The sequence below is a fragment of the Colobus angolensis genome, unplaced genomic scaffold, assembly GCF_000951035.1.
Source record: "Colobus angolensis palliatus isolate OR3802 unplaced genomic scaffold, Cang.pa_1.0 Scaffold59, whole genome shotgun sequence".
Classification (NCBI taxonomy): domain Eukaryota; kingdom Metazoa; phylum Chordata; class Mammalia; order Primates; family Cercopithecidae; genus Colobus; species Colobus angolensis.
The window spans coordinates 4,918,699-4,938,906 of record NW_012119487.1 but is presented as its reverse complement, the minus strand read 5'-3'; the positions used below and the strand labels follow the sequence as shown (position 1 = coordinate 4,938,906).

At 36.4% G+C, this 20,208-nt stretch overlaps 1 protein-coding gene and 1 pseudogene across 2 annotated transcripts in view; one reads left to right on the top strand and one right to left on the bottom strand.

Annotated features, from left to right (window-relative positions):
* RABGAP1L (RAB GTPase activating protein 1-like) overlaps positions 1 to 20,208 on the bottom strand; it is an 812,347-nt gene that overhangs the window by 597,521 nt on the left and 194,618 nt on the right. For both annotated transcript variants that reach the window (XM_011962353.1, XM_011962352.1), the window contains exon 12: positions 8,429 to 8,522. In XM_011962353.1, the coding sequence (XP_011817743.1) occupies positions 8,429 to 8,522 (94 nt within the window). The remainder of the gene's footprint in view (positions 1 to 8,428; positions 8,523 to 20,208) is intronic.
* On the top strand, positions 11,616 to 12,550 carry LOC105526441 (annotated as a pseudogene).

The following is a 20,208-nucleotide window of genomic DNA, read 5'->3' as shown; positions in this document are numbered from 1 at the left end:
GGCGGGAACCTGGGAGGCGGAGCTTGCAGTGAGCTGAGATCTGGCCACTGCACTCCAGCCCGGGCGGCAGAGCGAGACTCCGCCTCAAAAAAAAAAAAAAAAGAGCTATCTATATCTGCTGATTTCCAATCCAGCTGGGCTTTCATTCCTGCCTCTCCATTGAAACTGTTCTTAGGATCACCAGTGACAACTAAACTGTTGAATCCAGTGGAATTCTAGGCTTCACTGGACTTCACCTATCTGCATTTGATTACTGTCTCCTTCCTGATAGACTTAGTTTACTTGATTTTTTATCTTTATTCTCTCCTACCTCACTGGTTGTACTTTCTTGGGCTCCTTTGCATGATCCTCCTCGTATTTCCGACTCCCAAACACTGGAGTGGTCGAGGATGTAGTCTTTGGATGATGTCATCATCTAAACTGACTCCCTAAGTAATCTCACCCATTTCATTCTAACAGCTTTAAAAACCATCTATATACTGATGACTCCCAAACCCATATTTCCTTCCTTATCTTTTCCTTGAACTCAATGTTATATGAAAATGACTAATGGACATAGTCACTTGGATGTCTTAAATGCACCTCAACATCTCCAAAATCTTGATTTTATCCTCCAAATCTCTCTTCTTCTATATTTGAGTAAACAGCAAGTCTTCTAGTAGCTCAAGCCAAAAACTCGGACATCAGTGGCCAGTTACTTATTTTTCTCAGGCCACACAGAAAACACAAGCAAATACTATCAGTAGTCTCTTAAAATACATCCAGAATCTAATCGCATGTCACCCTCTGCTACCAGCATGGTGCAAGACATAATTATCTCTCCCCTGGATTATTTACAATAGCATTCTACCTGTTCTGCTTGCTTCCATCTTTGTTCCCTTTTAATCCATTTTCACGGGGCAGTCAGAATGATATTTTTAAAATGTTTAAATCAAAATATCTCACCACGACATGATCAAGACACAAATTAGTCAAGTAACGTTCCCAGGGTTCAAGATGAAGCCAGATATAAGATAAATGAATCTGTGCATAATCTAATGGAGAATATTACAACTTAGATTTCTTAAAACACTATATAAGATAAAAATAATTACCAAATATAGATCCAAATATAGATATAGAAAATGTTCATAAAATTGGACAGAAATCTGTAATGGTGAGAGATATTTCATTCAAAAATTCAGTCAATAAATATGAATTGAGCACCTACTATACTCTAGGAACTGTAGGAGATGTCTCTAAAACAACAGTGACTTTAAGGAGGTCATGTGCATTTGACATAACTTTGCAGGATAAGAAGAGAAAAGTTAGTTAAGACAGAGTTACCTATAACAAATACTACAAAATAAAGAGAGAAAAATGAGTATGCAAGGTATAATGAAGGAACTGTTGTGACAGGAGAAAAGAACACACTTCAAATAGCCATCTATGTATAAGACATGAATTTCCTTTTTTTCCTCTTTTTTCTTTTTTAGATTTAGTGATACTATTCTTGCTTCAGCACCTACTAGCAGTTAAGACTCTGGGCTTTCTTTCTTTTTTGCCGTTTATTTAAGGCACAATTTATACAGAGTAAAATTCATGTTTTTAGTATACAATTCTGTGAGTTTTGACAAATGCATATAGGTGTGTGACCACCACTGTAACCAAGATATAGGATAGTTCCCTCATTCCCTCCATACCCAAATTCCCTGGACCCTCTTGTAGGCAATACCACCAGTCCTTAACAACTATTGACATGCTTCCTATGATGACAGTTTTGGCTTTTCCAGAATATCATACAAATGGAATAACATAGTATTAAGTCACTTGACTTTGGCATATGTCACTTAACATGATACACTTGAGATCCATCAGTTGTGATGCATATCAGTTCATTCTTTTAATTGCTCAGCAGTATTCCATAGAATGAATATATCACAGTTGGTTGCTACATTTACTTCTGAAGGACATTTGGGTTGTTGGCAGTTTGGGGTAATTATGAACAAGGCTATCATAAACATTTCCATATAGGTTTTAATTTCACCTTGGTAAATACACAGCAGTGGGATTCGAATTGCTGGGTGGTATAAGAAGAGTCTTCAACTTTATAAGAAAATACCATGCTATTTTCCAAAATGGCTGCACCATTTTGCATTTCCACCAGCAACATATGAAAGTTGCAGTTGCTATGTGACGTTTTCAACGTCTCCACATCCTTGCCAACACTTGTTATTATCTGTCTTTGTGATTATTGACATCGTAGTGAGTATGAAGTGGTATCTCACTGTAGCTCTGATTGGCATTTCCCTGATGGTTAATGATATTGAGCATCTTTTTATGTGCTACTTGGCCATTTGTATGTCTTCTTTAGAAAATGTCTCTTTAGATTGTGTGGCTCTATTTCTGAACTCTCTTTTCTATGCCACTAATCTCAATGTCTATCCTTGTATCAATACTCTTTTGATTACTGTAGTTCTATAGTAAACCTAGAAATCAGGTAATATGTCTTTTCATTGTGCTCTTCACTTTCAACATTGTTTTGGCTATTCTAGTTACTCTGCCTTTCTATATAAATTTTAAAATCAGCTTGTTGGTTGCTACCAAAAAATCTGCTGAGAATTTTATTGAAATTGCACTACTTTTAAGATTAGTTTGGGAATAATTGAAAGCTTAACAATATCGAGACTTTCATTCCATGAACATAGTATATATCTTCATTTATTTCTGTCTTCTTTGATGTCTTTGATTACTGTTTTCTAGTATGTCAAAGTATATATCTAGCTCACAATTTGTTAGATTTCTGTGTACTTCATGGTTTTCTGTTTTGATGCTTTTTTGTTTCAACATTTCTATTTTCAATTTTTCATTGCCAGTATATAGAAATGAAACTGATGTGCACATATTGATCTTGTATCTTTTAACACTGTAAAACTCATTTATTAGATCTAGGAGTTTTTTTGTTTGTTTTGTAGATTCCTTGGAGTTTTCCACACAGACAATCGCATCTCTGCAAATAGAGACAGTGTTATATTTTCCTTTCCAATCTGGTTTGCCTTTTATTTCTTTTTCTTGCCTATTACACTTGCTAAGACCTCTAGTACTACGCTGAGTAAGACTCATGAGAGTAGATATCCCTACCTTATTGCCAGTCTTGGGATGTGACAGTCTTAAGTTAGATGTTAGCTGCAGGTTTTTCATAGGTACCTTTTATCAGGTTAAGAAAGCTCTCTTGTATTCCTAGCTTGCTGAGACATTTTTTTGTTTTTTGGTTTTTTAAAATCATGAATGAATGCTGAATTGGGTCAAATGCTTTTTCTGCATCTATTGAAATGATTATATGGTTTTTCTTCTTTAGTCTATTGATATAAGTGAATAACACTGATTTGTTTCCAAATGACAAAGCAGTCTTGATTCCCAAAATACGTCCCACAGAGTCATGCAACATTATCCTTTTTTAAGTTTACATATTATTGGATTTGATATGCTAGGACTTGTTGAGGCCTTTTTAGTCTATATTCATGAGGGGCACTGGTCTGCAATTTTCATTTTTGTAATATTTTCATCTGGTTTTAAGAGCATGGTAAGCAAATGACATGAATTAGCTGGAAAGTACTGCCTTGTCTTTTATTTTCTGGAAAGTTTATGTAAAATTTATATACTTTTTTCTTCCTTCTTTCCTTCTCTCTTTCCTTCCTTCCTTCTCTTCATCTTTCTTTCTTTCTCTTTCTTTTTTCCTTTCTTTCCTTCCCTTTTTTTTTTTTTTTTTTTTTTGAGACGGAGTCTTGCTCTGTCACCCAGGCTGGAGTGCAGTGGCTGGATCTCCGCTCACTGCAAGCTCCGCCTCCCGGGTTTACACCATTCTCCTGCCTCAGCCTCCCGAGTAGCTGGGACTACAGGCGCCCACCACCTCGCCCGGCTAGTTTTTTGTATTTTTTAGTAGAGACGGGGTTTCACCGTGTTAGCCAGGATGGTCTCGATCTCCTGACCTTGTGATCCACCCGTCTCGGCCTCCCCTTTCTCTTTCTTTCTCTCTCTTTCCTTCCTTCTCTTTCTTTCTCCTTCCTTCCTTCCTTCCTTCCTTCCTTCCTTCCTTTCTTCCTGCCAGTCTGTCTCTCTCTCTCTCCTTCCTTCTTCCTTTCCTTTCCTTTCCTCTACTCTTACTCTACTCTACTCTACTTTACTTTACTGTACTTTACTTTACTTTACTTTCTGACAGAGTCTTGCTCTGTCAGTGGCTGGAGTGCAGTGGTGCAATCTTAGCTCACTGCAACCTCCACCTCCTAGGCTCAGGCAATTCTTGTGCCTCAGCCTCCCAAGTAGCTGAGATTACAGGTGCACACCACCACACCTGACTAATGTTTTTGGTATTTTTAGTAGAGACAGGGTTTCACTATGTTGGCTAGGCTGGTCTCAAACTCATGATCTCAAGTGATCGGCTTGCGTCGGCCTCCCAAAGTGCTGGGATTACAGGCATGAGCCACTGCGCCCAGTCTTATTATTTTTTTCTTAAATATTTGGTAGAATTTGTCAGTTTGGCCTCAAATTTTCTCTACTGAAAATTTTTTAACTATAAATTCAATTTTGTCAACTGATAAGATTTATATAGATTTAGATAGAGATTTATTTATTAGGAACACTGATAAGGAAAAAAAATAAAAATCAGCACCAACAACTTTTCCTAATATAGGACTATTCAGGTTATTTATTTCAAGTAAGCTTTAGCAATTTATGACTTTCAAGTGTTTGTCGATTTCACCTAAGCTTCTAAATTTATAGGCAGCAAGTTGCTTATAATATTCTTTTATATCCTTGTAATGTCTGTGATGATCTGTAATGATGTAGCCTCTTTGATTCTTGTATCTGTGTTTTCTCTCTCGTTTTTCTTGATCAGTCTAGTTAGATGTTTATCATTATCAAATATATTAATCTTGATAAAAATTAGCTTCAGTTTGACTGATTTTCTGTAGTGTTCTTCTCAATTCCATTTATTTCTATTCTTATTTCCTCGCTTCTGCTTGCTTTGGGTTTTTCTCTTTTTTCCTAGTATCTAAAGATAGAAGCTTAGATCATTGACAGACTTGTTTTCTAGTATAATATGCCATGAATTTTAAATCTATTTTGAAATAAGAGCATGCAAAGGCAAAAAAGAAAAGCATAATTTTTTCTATATTAAATTTTGTTTATCGTTTTAGAATATTAACTACCATGTAGAAAATATTATGAATAAATAATTTAAAATCAAAAGAAACTTGACTGATAAAAAGCCAATGTCTGTCTCTACTTCCCTTCCCAACCATTCTCACCTTGCCATTTCTCCCAATAAGCATGTGGACTTTTAACTAAATTTCATCTAAGAACCAAGAAAGTGAGATGTTTGTACATATTCTCTTAAATGAAAGAGCCCAGACTGTTATTGTAAATTCCTCATGAATGGTGATATAATCCCAAACCATAAAAAGACAATAAAAATTAAGGTATTTTCTCAATCTAAAGGCTAGGAAAAAGAAAAACAAAACACACAAAAAAACTTTGCAAACATTATTCCATTTCTGAAAGACAAAGCATGCATACATGAGCAAGTTTATAAAAGCTTCACTGGAAAAATGGAACCCAAAAATGTTAAATAACTTGTGCAAGCTACCTATCAAGTTAGCACTACAATTGGAACTCTAATTCAGTTCTGAGTTTTAGCATAATGTATTTTTCCCATTAAACTATATTCCCCTTCCATAGATCTTATCAAGTTGAAATTATTTTGCCTTTGGGAGTAAATTATGGACAAGAAGAAACATCTTATCCAAAGAAAATTAGTTTCTACAATACCTATATATAGATCTCTAAGAGCTCTTTTGCTGATTAATTTCAACTGGAGTATAAGGTATTAGTTTTAGGTGTCATGTATTTTGCTGTACTAGAAAGAATGAATGTGTTGGGCCGGTAAAAAGTAAGCACACAATTATCAGTAATGAGAGATCCAGTAAGAAGGGAGCCCTTGTTTTATGAAGTGACCACAATGGAAGACTATGCCTCTGTTCTTGACCAGAGAATCAGGGAAAAATAAATTCTGGCCAGAGAGTAGAGCTGCCGCAGGAGACACGTTGCTTATTTTTATGTTGCATGGAGGTCCATGTAAATTCCTAAGCCTTCCCCCAGCAAATAACCTGAAGTGAGAAAGGAAGAACCATGTAATAGTAGAAGCCAAGCCATGGTATCAATGCATATGCTACCATTCTATTCATTGCTGTCAATCACATCCATATGGTTGGACCATAAATGAACACTTTCAGACCAAAGATGAAGAAGATTAGGAAAAGTTTTTGGTGCTGTTTTTTATTTTTTTTTCCTTATCAGTGTTCCTAATAAATAAATCTCTATCTAAAAACATTGGATATTAAGAATGCCTAATTCAATTGGCCCAGATAAATGGGTAAATGAGAATTAGACCCAGCTTTTACCCTTTTGTAGTCATTTACCCATTGCCTATCAACTACAAGTCCACCCTTCCATATTCTGCTCAAAGATATAAGGGCTGAGAATCTGCAGACTACATATCCCAAACTCCCTTACCCACTGGCTTACAGGTTAGATTCTGCCCATGAGTAATAGACATATACAGGTGGAAGGTAGAAGAATGGAAGAAGGAATTCCATTGCCAGCACCAGCTATACCATAACTCCTGAAAAATACTAACTCTAGCCAGGGCAACAAGTACCAGCACCAATGATGTGGTTCTCCCCACCTGCTCCGATACCCGAGATTCGGATATCTCTTCAGAAGTGTGGAACTAAACAGTTGTCCCCTGCCCTGACAGTTCCTTCTAAACACTAGCTGCTATGAGCATCCTCATAATTCTAAGCAACCAGGATGCAGCCCTCCTCAGAGATTCCTGCGTCAGCTCCTCAGACCTCCTCTGAGTTCCTAGATTCTGGTAACAATATTTCTTTCATTTTATTTCTCCAGTCCTATAGGCCATAGCTGTTTCCTACTACTTGGGTCACTCCAGTCATAATGTCTCCTTTCTGCTCTCTCAAACTTCTAACACATTATAAGCCAATTATCTGCATTAAAATGCTTCTGTTTTAAAAGTTTAGCATGCTTCCTGTTCCCCAGCCTGGACTGAGACTGAGAAAGTCACCTGCCTCTAACTAGAACACACTCTCCCATCTCACTTCCTGCCGCTCTCCATCCCCCATTGAAATTGTCCTAACTCAGGACCATCTAAAAAGAGAACTGTTCATCTTAAAGTAAAGTAAGAGAGTAACCCTAAATAAAACAGATAAAAACATATGAGATAAATTTAGATTTAGGTGGACAATGCTTGCAAATGAGTATATTAGATCCTAGACATAGTGTGGGGTAAAATTGTGTAAGATTTTTGAAATGGAAAAAAAGATTACTGAACATCATTTCAGTGGAATGGCTGGAACATCTGGGAATTGTGTGACAACACAGAAGTGTGTGCCTTTGTCTTTCACTAGGCTAGTTTACAACTCTCAACATATATAACATAATGGCAATGCAAAGTTTACTGTCCATAGCTATGCAAAGGATTCCCATTCTTGGTAGTGCAAATGAATTGCCAGGTAAAGAAAATAAATCTCTAAATCAACTCCTTATTTTGACTGGCTCTAACACCTTACTGGTGCTCCATGTGAAAATAAAACCTAAAAGCTATTGGAATGAAAAAAAAATACAACAACAAAAAAAAAACACTTTAAGTCTTGAGAGAGATGTGACTGCCCAGACTTTGTAGTCTCCCCTGGACTACCTGCATGCATGTAATCTGATACGCTTATTCAACAATAAATTGAATTTCTATGTCTATATTAGTATGGGGAAGTATTTTGTTGGCAGGATTTTTTCATTACACCGACATATGATAGTCCTTTTAAAAAATGTATTTAAAATAAATATAAAGAGTACTTAATATAATAAATATAAACAGAATACTTTTTTGTAATTCCACATAAAATACATCAAAATTTAAATAATAGTTTTAGTCAGAAAGAATGAAACAAGCTATGTCAGTGGTAAAATAAGAAATTCTAAACTATACAGCCTATTTTAGTGGTAATAGACTTCGTTTTAAAAAAATGTAACCCTTTAACAGTAGACATTTAAATGCATTGGCAATATAGCATAAAATTGACTCTGCTAAATGATGTGAAATAATAAGACAAATAATAAGGTCTGAGTGAAATAATAAGACAAAGACATCTTCTAAAAGCAAGTTAAATAAAACCATACTTGGGGGGAAGACCTAGCCAAATATAAAGAGTATCTATAAACTATATTTTAATTTTTAAGTTTTTAAACAACATTAAGATATTAAGATAGATTTTAATATTAATCCTTTAAAACCTATTTTAACACAGAGATTTTAATACAACAAATTAACATCAACTATGTAAATATAAAATTTTCAGTATGAAAAATAAAGTTTTACCATTTTCCTAGCAATTCTCCCCAAGAATATAGGATCTTCTCAGGACAATCCTTAGACACGTCACCTGTTCCACTTGAGAGTTCATTATCACTGTCTGCAGAAGAAACGCAAACACCAACAAACATTACTTTATATATTACAGTAGATACTTTAAATATCATAAAACAAGAAAAATGACTCTGTGTCTAATAAAACAATCTTCTTTTTACATTATTACATGCATTGCAAAAATAACGGTAAGAACTTCATTAATCTTCAGTGCCTAGATATTTTAAAAGAACAAACTTTTATGAAAATGTCATACACAGTTTACATAACATGAAATTGAAAATACCTACAAATAAATAGCTATATCCAAAGAGTAATGTTTAAAAGCTAGTGGTGGCACAAACTGGTAATTTCTATATGGTGTTCTACTCGACAGATATTCTCAAATTGTATTAATGGGACCAACAAACATAAAAATTAAGGGTGAAACATATATACTTAAATATTACACTGAGAAATGTATATATTATGACATGAACATACAAACAACCAGAAATGTTAAAAAAAAAAAAAAAAAGTTAGGTTTCTTAAGATGTATTCGTAAAAAAAAAAAAAAGATATTTTTAAGTAGAGGAAAATTGAAACTGGCCTTTTTATATGGCAATTTTACAAAACACCTCAAAATATAAAAGAATATGGGTTGATTTACAGTTTATAATCAGTGGTGAAAATGACCAATACTAAACTCTATAAACCTTTTAAGCAGTAGCAGAGGTAGTAGAGAAAAGAAAGAACAACAGATACAATTTACCTATTATAAAATATTCTTTGACACAGTACTACATAAGAAAAGGCTGGAGAAATACTATCGGAATAAAATAAGATAGCTGAAAACCTATCTGGCAGATAACAAGTACCAAACTTTTATCAACACTGTGACAGTACAATGGGGATTGGCATTTAGTGGCTCCCACAGGGATCTGGGTTAAGAACAGTATTACTTAGCAAACCACAAAATCCAATGATCCAGTATTAATTAGCATACCACAAAATCCAATGATCCGAGTATATGCAACATCAGAAAACATTAATGTAATAAGTAATGGTTTATTTGGCCAGGTTAAAACATTAGGTCATAGCCATACAAAAAAGATTTGATGACATATTTAATAAACTATAACCAAAATATGTCCACATACAGAGACAAATGTTTCATCATCTTTAAAGCAATACTAGGTAAATCAGAATTATAAGGGACATTTAATGCAAAAAGTGAACATCATTCTGGTAATTAAAATGAAGGCAAAGAGAGTACACACTAGCATAGCTGTTCTAGAAATACCTCACATAAGCAAGTGTATGAAGCTTGTAATAAGTTCATCATGAAAATAACAGATATTTTAAAAGTTAAAGCAAATGAAATATTACTACTATAGAAGTAATGTAAACAGAAACAACTGAATGACATAAATGGAAACAACTAAAGCTTTAGTGTTACAATACCCTGAGGAACTATCCCATGTAAACTACTATCTTGTATAACATTTATAATTTTTTTTTTATTTTTTTATTTTTTATTATACTTTAAGTTCTAGGGTACATGTGCATAACGTGCAGGTTTGTTACATATGTATACTTGTGCCATGTTGGTGTGCTGCACCCATCAACTCGTCAGCACCCATCATTTATAATTTTTTATTTAAACTGAGGCACTTTTTACAGTGAAAGGACACTATTAAAAATTATTCTTGGTCAAGTGTGGTGGCTCAGGCCTGTAATCCCAGCACTTTGGGAGGACAAGGAGGGCTTGAGCTCAGGTGTTTGAGACCAGCCTGGGCAACATGGTAAAACCCTGTCTCTATCAAAATTACAAAAAATTAGCTGGGCATGCTGGCATACTCCTGTAGTCCCAGCTACTCGGAAGGCTGAGATGGGAGGATCACTTGAGCCCAGGAGGCCACGGTTGCAGTGAGCTGAGATTGTGCCACTGCACTCCAGCCTGGGTGACAGAGTGAGACCCCATCTCGAAGAAAAAATTATTCTGGAAGACAGGTTAAACTTAGACTATGTCATGCAAACAAGGACTGATAATTGGCCCACTTATAAACTATTACCAAGTATAGGTACTTATAAATTGGTATTCAATTAAGCAGGATCCAAGATCATCCCATCTAATACTTTATTCTGATCCACAGTAAATAATAATATGCCAAGGTTTCAGGCTATTTGATGATGTTGTACATGCCAAATTAGAGACCAGAATCTAGGAACACAATGAAAACAAAAAAGGGAAAAGGAAATAAACATTCCTGGATATCATAAATCTTGATTATAATAAAAATGAGAAAATAATACTGATGACAGAAAATCTTTCAAATTCATAATACTCTTGCTGAGAAAGGAATTCCTAAGCATAAGAACAAAATCAAAGATACCATTAAAAAGACTTAAAAATCTGACTACCTATAAATTAAAAACATCTATGACAGTATAGAGTATGTATATTTTTTAAAAGCAAAAAAATTTCTAACATTTGACAAATGGCTATTTTCATTAATATACCACAATCTTACTAATCAATAGAATAAAGAAAAATCCAACAGAAAACTGAGCTAAGGATATCAAGACAGTACAGGTCACAATATGTAAAACATGACTAAAATAAAAATGTTACAGAAAACCCATTTCATTAATCTTTTAAATGCAAATTAAAACAATGAAATATATCTACCAATTACATTGACAGACAGTATAAAAATTGATAATACTTAAGTTTTCCTAAAAGCATAAGGAAACAGGCAAGAAGGTTGATGTTTAAACAAGAACAATCTTTTTGAATTTATTAAGATGCTAAGTTAATATATCATTTGATCAAATGTATCCTCCAGAAACACATACTCCAAAGACATATGTGTAACAGGATTTTTAGTGTATCACTGCTTGTAATAGTAAGAAACTGAACTATCAGTAATCCATCAACATATTTTACTAGCTAAATTATGGTATATTCAAGAGTATTCCAGAGAACACTATCAAGTAATTTAAATGAATGGGATAAATTGGTCTATGCTGGCAACCACCGGTGGGAGGACAAGGATGCTACCCGGTAGTCTGCTTGCGTGCATGCATGAGAGGTGGCAAGTCTCCAATTCTGGCCTTCCCCACTGACTGTTCTAGCACCATGTTTCAAGCTGTAAACCAGTTTGGTACCCAGTTGGCAGAAGCCATGGTGACCTTGTCACAGCTGCTAAAAGCCCGCAGCAACAAAAACCTTGACAAAATTGATATGTCTTTGGATGGTGTCATCAAACCAAATTGAAAGGAAGGAAAAAAAGCAGACTTTTCCAAAACTAAACAGAAGACTCCAGCAATTTAGGATGAGAATACAATGGGTACTCCAACGGAATTCTGGTTTTGGTAAAACCAGTCCAAGCTGTAGAGGGAGAATAATGCCTAGAAAGAGACATCCTCATGGATAATCATTGGCCTTGCAGTTAGGAAATCATCTGGAATTGGAAAAGGAATTAGTCCTACGAATTGTCCATGTTTAAGTGACAAGAATACAAAACACTATTTTCCAGTGTTAAAAAGAAAGGCAAGCCTTCTGAAACAAAATGAAGTGTGTAGGAAACCAGTTGCAAGTCTCAAGAGACCTAACCAGCTAAACAGAAAAAATAACATTACGGCCAATTTTACCAGGAGAAGAAACAAATTAAGCCATCAGAAAGACATTTCACAGGTAACTTTTCTTTTCGGAAGAGGCCTGAAGAAGGTTCAGGCCCAGTTGAACACGGAGCAATTGCTAGATGATATAGTAGCGAAGAGAACTAGTGAATGCCAGACTTCTATCAGAAACACAGGAATCTGACTATATCTACTGACAACCCTGGAGCAGTACAATGCCCAGCAACTAAGAAACCATGATTAATTCACACTGTTGTACCTTCATTCTTTAAAAAACAGCAGCAAAAGAATATAAAGAAAGTTCCCGTGGGTGTTTCCCTACAATCTGACATAAATAGTGTTGGAAAACAGACAGAGATAGTTTTGAATGAGCAGTTTGGGATCCTGAGAAAACAAAGAGCCACTCTCATATGTAACAAAGGGGGAAGTCACTTTTTAACTGTGGAATAAATCTCATGTTACAGGGACTATTGAGTAACGACTGTGTTTGAAAAAGTTAGAAGAGTTCTTCACAGAAATTCAGAAACTTTACTTCAAAATATTTATAAAGCTAAGTAACACTTATTTTTCAAGGTTTAAAAAAAAGGATAAAATAATGCCCTGAAAGAATAACAGGGAGTATACGTATCTGTTCTTAGACTTCACAAATGGCTCAGGCAGAACCCATTATCTGTTTGACTTCTTTTGTTCCTTGAGCAGAAGAAAATGACAGAAAGATATTGCTAGTGCTGAACTTTTTTTTTTTTTTTTGGAGATGCAGTCTGGCTCTATCACCCATGCTGGAGTGCAGTGGCACCATCTTGGCTCACTGCAACCTTCTGGGTTCAAGCGATTCTCCTGTCTCAGCCTCCAAAGTAGCTGGGACCACAGGGGCCTGCCACCACACCTGGCTAATTTTTTTTATATTTTTAGTAGAGATGAGGTTTCACCATTTTGGCCAGGTGGGCCCCAAACTCCTGACCTCAAATGATCTGCCCACCTCAGCCTCCCAAAGTGCTGGGATTACAGGCGTGAGCCACCGTGCCCGGCCTAGTGATGAACTTTTAACAAGGAATGTGGTTGCAGGAATTAGTCTCAGTTTAAAATGTTTGTGTTTAAAGGCTGTAAATGCATATTTACAAAGTTGTCCAATAGGGCCTAGGAGGAGAAGGTCCAATTTAAAAATCTGAAAATGTGTTTAGTAAATGAAAGTGTAAGAGGAAGTAGTAAGTTGAAGGACAGATAACTGAGATGAAAAACTCAAAACTGAGGTCCCAGGCATACTGTTTGGATTTAGTATAGTCTTGAGTGTAGTGTCCACAAATAATTCTTCAAATGATGTTTAGAAGAATTATAATTATTAAAATGAATTCCCTACTCTGGATATTTTGATAGTAAAATTTGTAGCCATAAAGTGCCAGACTTCTTACTTGAGAAGTTAAAATGTATAAGCTTTAGAGCTTGCTAAATTAAATAATTTATAGCTCCAAAGACAAAAATATACTGGTATTTGTCACCAAAAAAAATTCAAAATTTATAATAGAGTTACACTGTAACCTTGTTGTTTATCTTTCACTCTGATTTATTGTATGGTATAAATTAAAGTTCAGAGGGCAGAGTAAGATTGCAGAATAGAAGCCTACACGAATCACACTCCCACACCCCCTGGAATACCAAATTTTTTTTTTTTTTTTTTTCTGAGACGGAGTCTCGCTCTGTCGCCCAGGCTGGAGTGCAGTGGCCGGATCTCTGCTCACTGCAAGCTCCGCCTCCCAGGTTCACGCCATTCTCCTGCCTCAGCCTCCCGAGTAGCTGGGACTACAGGCGCCCACCACCTCGCCCGGCTAATTTTTTGTATTTTTTAGTAGAGACGGGGTTTCACCGTGTTAGCCAGGATGGTCTCGATCTCCTGACCTCGTGATCCGCCCGCCTCGGCCTCCCAAAGTGCTGGGATTACAGGCTTGAGCCACCGCGCCCGGCCTGGAATACCAAATTTAAACATCCATCTGCACACAGAAAAACACTGTCATAAGAACCAAACATCAGGTGAGCAATCACAGTACATGGTTTTAACTTTGTATTACCAAAAGAGGCAATGAGGAAGAATGGAGAGACAGTCCTGAGCTGCTGATACCACCCCACCCATATCCCTCAGCAGCCGCCTGTGGTGCAGAAAAGCAATTTGTGCACTTTGGGGATAAAGAACACAGCAACTGGGGGACGTCACATTGAATTCAGTGCTGCCCTGTCACAGTGGAGGATAGAGCCATCCTAGGTTCAGCTAGCACCCACACACAGAGGGAGCATTTGGACCAGCCCTAGCCAGCAGGGAAACACCCATCCCAACAGATGGAACTTGCTCAGCAAGCCTCAACACTGCAAACTGAAATGCTCTGGGATCCTAGGTAAACTTGAAAGGCGTCTAGGACACAAAGACTGCAATTCCTAGGCAACTCCTAGCACTAGGCGTGACTTAGAGCTATTGAAATAGGGTGGCATGTGACCCAGAGAGACACCAACTGGCATGGCAAAGGGAGTGCTTGTGTCATCACTCCCCCAACCCCAGGCAGTGAAGCTCCCAGCAAGAAAGTGTCCCCTACTTTCTGCTTAAGGAGAGGAGAGCAAAGAGTAAAGAGAACTCTGTCTTGCATCTTGGACACCAGGTCACTCACAGTAGAATAAGGTAACAGGCAGAGTCATGAGGCCTCAATTCCAGTACCCAGCTCCTAGACAACATTTCTAGACACACCCTGCGCCATAAAGGATCCCACTGCCTTGAGGGAAGAACCCAGTCCTGGAAGGATTTATCATCTGCTAACTAAAGAATCCTTGGGCCCTGAACAACCAGCACTGATACCCACAAGTATACCATTGACCTTGGGCTCTGAAACATGCTGGTTTCAGGGGTGACCCAGCACAATCCAAAATAAATAAAATTGGAGATAAAAAAGACATTACAATGTATACAGCAGAAATTCAAAGTATCATTTGTGGCTACTATGAGCAACCATATGCCAATAAATGGTAAAATCTAGAAGAAATGAATAAATTCCTAGACACATACAACCTACCAAGATTGAACCATGAAGAAATCCAAAAGCTGAACAGAACAATAATATGTAGCAAGATCAAAGTCCTAATAAAGCCTCTAAGTAAAGAATAACTTGAGACTTGATGGCTTCACTGCTGAACTCTACCAAATATTTAAAGAACTAATTTCAATCCTACTCAAACTGTTCTGAAAGATAGAGGAAGAGGGAATACTTCCAAACTTACTCTAGGAGGCCAGTATTACCCTGATACCAAAACCAAAGACATATCAAAAAAGGAAAACTATAGGCCAGTATCAGTGATGTACACTGATCCAAAAATTGGCAACAAAATACAAGCAAACATGAGTTCGACAATACATTAAAAGGATCATTCATCATGACCAAGTGGGATTTATCCCCGGGATGTAAGAATGGCTCAACATATGCAAATAAATCAGTGTGATCCATCATATCAACAGAATGAAGTACAAAAACCATATGATCATTTCAATTAATGCTGAAAAACCACTCTATAAATGTCATCATTCCTTCATTATAAAAACCCTCAAAAATGGGGATAGAAGAAACATACTTCCATATAATAAAGGTCAATATGACAGACCCACAGTTAGTATCATACTGAATGGGGAAAAACTGAAAGTCTTTCCTCTAAGATCTAGAACAAGACAAGGATGCCCACTGTCACCACTGTTATCCAACAAAGTACTGAAAGTTCTAGCTAAAGCAGTCACACAAGAGAAAGAAATAAAGGACATTCAACCTAGGAATACAGCTAATTAGGGATGTGAAAGATCTCTTCAAGCAGAACTACAAACCACTGCTAAAAGAAATCAGAGATGAGCAAAAACAAATGAAAAACATTCCATGCTCATATACAGGAAGAAGTATTGTGAAAATGGCCAAACTGCCCAGTGAAATTTACACATTCAAGGCTATTTCCATTAAACTACCATTGACATTCTTCAGAGAACTAGAAAAAAAAATTTAAAATTCATATGGAACCCCAAAGAAGCTTGAATAGCCAAGGCAATCCTAAGCAAAAAGAAACAAAGCTGGAGACATCATGCTACATGACTTCAAATTATACTACAGGGCTATGGTAACCAAAACAGCATGATACTGATATAAGAACAGACATATAGACCAATGGAACAGAATAGGGAACCCAGAAATTAGACCGCACATCTACAACTATCTGCAACAAACCTGACAAAAACAAGCAATGGGGAAATGATTCCCTGTTCAATAAATGGCACTGGGATAACTGGCTAGCCATATGCAGAAGATTAAAACTGGACCCCTTCCTTACGCCATGCACAAAAATCAACTCAAGATAGATTAAAGATTTAAATGTAAAATCCAAAACTATAAAAAATCCTTAAAGACAACCTCAGCAATACCATTTGAGACATCAGCACAAAGATTTTATGATGAAGATGCCAAAAGCAACTGCAACAAAAGCAAAACTTGACAAATGGTATCTAATTTAACTAAAGAGCTTCTGGCACAGCAAAGAGAACAATAACAACAAAACACTATCAACAGAGTAAACAGACAACCTACAGAATGAGAGACCATTTTTGCAATTTATGCATCTGACAAAAGCCTAATATCCAGCATCTATAAGGAACTTAAGCAAATTTACAAGAGAAAAACAACCCCATTAAAAAGTGGGCAAAGGACATGAACGAACATCTCCCAAAAAAAGACATACATGGGGCCAAAAATCAATGAAAAAACCTCAACAACACTGATCATTAGAGAAAAGCAAATCAAAACCACAATGAGATACCATTTCATACAGTCAGAATGGCTACTACTAAAAAGTCAAAAATAACACATGCTGGAGAGGCTGTGGAGAAAAAGAAATGCTTATACACTGTTGGTGGAGTATAAGTTAGTTCTGCCTTTGTGGAAGACAGTGTGGCGATTCCTCAAAGACCTAAAGACAGAAATACAATTTGGTCCAACAATCCCATTACTGGGTACACTCAAAGAAATATAAATTGTTCTATTATAAAGACACATGCACACGTATGTTCACTGCAAAACTATTCATAATAGTAAAGACATGAAATCAACCTAAATGTCCATCAATGATAGACCGGATAAAGAGAATGTGGCACATATACACAATGGAATACTACGTAGCCATAAGAAAAAAAATGAGATCACGTCCTTTGCAGGGACATGGATGGAGCTGGAAACCATTATCCTTAGCAAACTAACACAGGAACAGAAAACTGAATAGTGCATGTTCTCACTCATAAGTGGGAGCTGAATGACGGGAACACATGGGTACATAGAGGGGAGCAATACACACTGGGGCCTATCAGATGGCTGAGGGTGAGAGGAGGCAGAGGATTAGGAAAACTAATTAATGGGTACTAGGCTTAATACTTGGATGATTAAATAATCTGTACAACAAACCCCCATGACAAACATTTATCTATGTAACAATCTGCATATGTACCACAGAACTTAAAAGTGTTTTTTAAAAGGTAGAAACAAAGGGCATCATACTGAAAAGGAAGAAGTCACATGAAACTTGCTTGCAGATGATACCATCTTATATTTGGAAAAAACTTAATTCTCCACTAACAAAAAAAACCACTGGAACTGATAAATTCAATGAAGTTTCAGGATACAAAATATACATACAAAAATCACTAGCATTTCTATATGCCAACAGTGAACAATTCAAAAAGGAAATCAAAAAAGTAATCCCATTTACAATAGCTATAAATAAAATTAAATACCTATAAATTAACCAAAGAAGTAAAAGATTTCTATAATAAAAACTATAAAATGCTGATGAAAAAACTGAAGAGGACACCAAAAAAAAATGCAAAGATATTTCATGTTCATGGATTGGAAGAATCAATATTATTTAAATGTCCAGACTACCCAAAGCAATCTACAGATTCAATGTAATCCCTATCAAAATACCAATGACATCACAGAAATAGAAAAAACATCCTAAAATTTCACAGAAATAGAAAAAACATCCTAAAATTTATATGAAATCACAATAGACTCAGAATAGTCAAAGTTATTCTGAGCAAAAATAACAAAACTGGAGCAATCACATTACTGACTTCAAACTATACCACAACGCTACGGTAACCAAAACAGCATGGGACTGGCATGAAAAAAGACATAGAGACCAATGGAACAGAAGAGAAAACACAGAAACTAAGTCCATGCATCTACAGTGAACTCTCTTTTAACAAAGATGCCAAGAATATACATTTGAGAAAGGATAGTCTCTTCAATAAATGGTGCCGGGAAAACTGAATATCCATAGGCAGAGGGATGAAACTAGGTCCCTAACTCGTCATATACAAAAACCAAATCAAAATGGATTAAAGACTTAAATCTAAGACCTAAACTTAGAAACCTACTACAAGAAAACATTGGGGAAACTCTCGAGAACATCAATCTGGGCAAAAATTTCTTGAGTAATATTCCCACAAGCACAGGCAACCAAAGCAAACGTGAACAAATGAGATCATATCAAGTTAAAAAGTTTCTGCACAGCAAAGGATACAATCAACATAGTGAAAAGACAACCCACAGAATGGGAGAAAATATTTGCAAACTACCCATCTGACAATGGATTAATAACCAGAATATACAAAGAGCTAAAACAACGCTATAGAAAAGAATTTAAAAATCCAATTTAAAAATGGACAAAAGATTTGAATAGACAGTTCTCAAAAGACATACAGATGGCAAAGAGGCATAGGAAAAGGTGCTCAACATCATTGATCATCAGGAAAATGCAAATCAAAACTACAATGAGCTATCATCTCACCCCAGTTAAAACAACTTATATCCAAGTCATGCAATAGCAAATACTGGTGAGGATGTGCAGAAAGGGGAATTTTTGTACACTGTTGGTGGGAATGTAAATTAGTACAGCCACTACGGAGAACAGTTTGGAGTTTCCTCAAAAAACCAAAAATAGAGCTACCATATGATCCATCAATCCCACTGCTGGGTATACACCCACAAGAAAGGAAATGAGTATATTAAAGAGATATCTGCACTCCCATGTTTATTGCAGCACCACTCACAATAGCCAAGATTTGGAAGCAACCTAAGTTGCTTTATCCATTCATCAACAGATGAATGGATAAAGAAAATGTGGTACATGTACACAACGGAATACTATTCAGTCACAGAAAAGAATAAGAGTCTATCACTTGCAACAACATGATTGGAACTGGAGGTCATTTTGTTAAGTGAATAAGCCAGGAACAGAAAGACAAACATCAAATGTACTCACTTATCTGGAGGAGTTAAAAATTTAAACAACTGAACTCAGGGAGATAGAGAATAGAAGGATGGTTGCCGAAAGATGGGAAAGATAGTAGGGGGACAGAGTGGAGGCAGGGATAATTAATGGGTTAAAAAAATAAAGTTAGAAATAATGAATAGAGGCCAGGCATGGTGGCTCACGCCTGTAATCCCAGCACTTTGGGAGGCCGAGGTGGGCAGATTACCTGAGGTCAGGAGTTCGAGAACAGCCTGGCCAACATGGAGAAACCCTGTCTCTACTAAAAATACAAAATTAGTCAGGCGTGGTGGCACATGCCTGTAATCCCAGCTACTCAAGAGGGTGAAGCAGGAGGATCACTTGAACCTGGGAGGCAGAGGTTGCAGTGAGCCGAGATCGCACCACTGCACTCCAGCCTGGGCAACAAGAACGAAACTGTGTGTCAAAAAAAAAAAAGAAAGAAAGAAAGAAAGAAAGAAATAATGAATAAAATTAGTAGTTAATAATACAATAGGGAGACTATAATGAATAATAATTGTACATTTTAAAATAACTAAGAGTATACTAGGATTGTTTTAACACAAAGGATGTTTCAGAGGATAGATACACAATTTTCCATGATGTCATTATTATTCTATGCATGGCTGCACCAAAACAGCTTAGGTATCACATAACTATATACAGCTACTATATATCCACGATCTTTTTTTTGAGACTGAATCTCCCTCTGTTGCCCATGCTGGAGTGCGCTGGTGCGATCTCGACTCACTGCAAGCTCCACCTCCCGGGTTCAT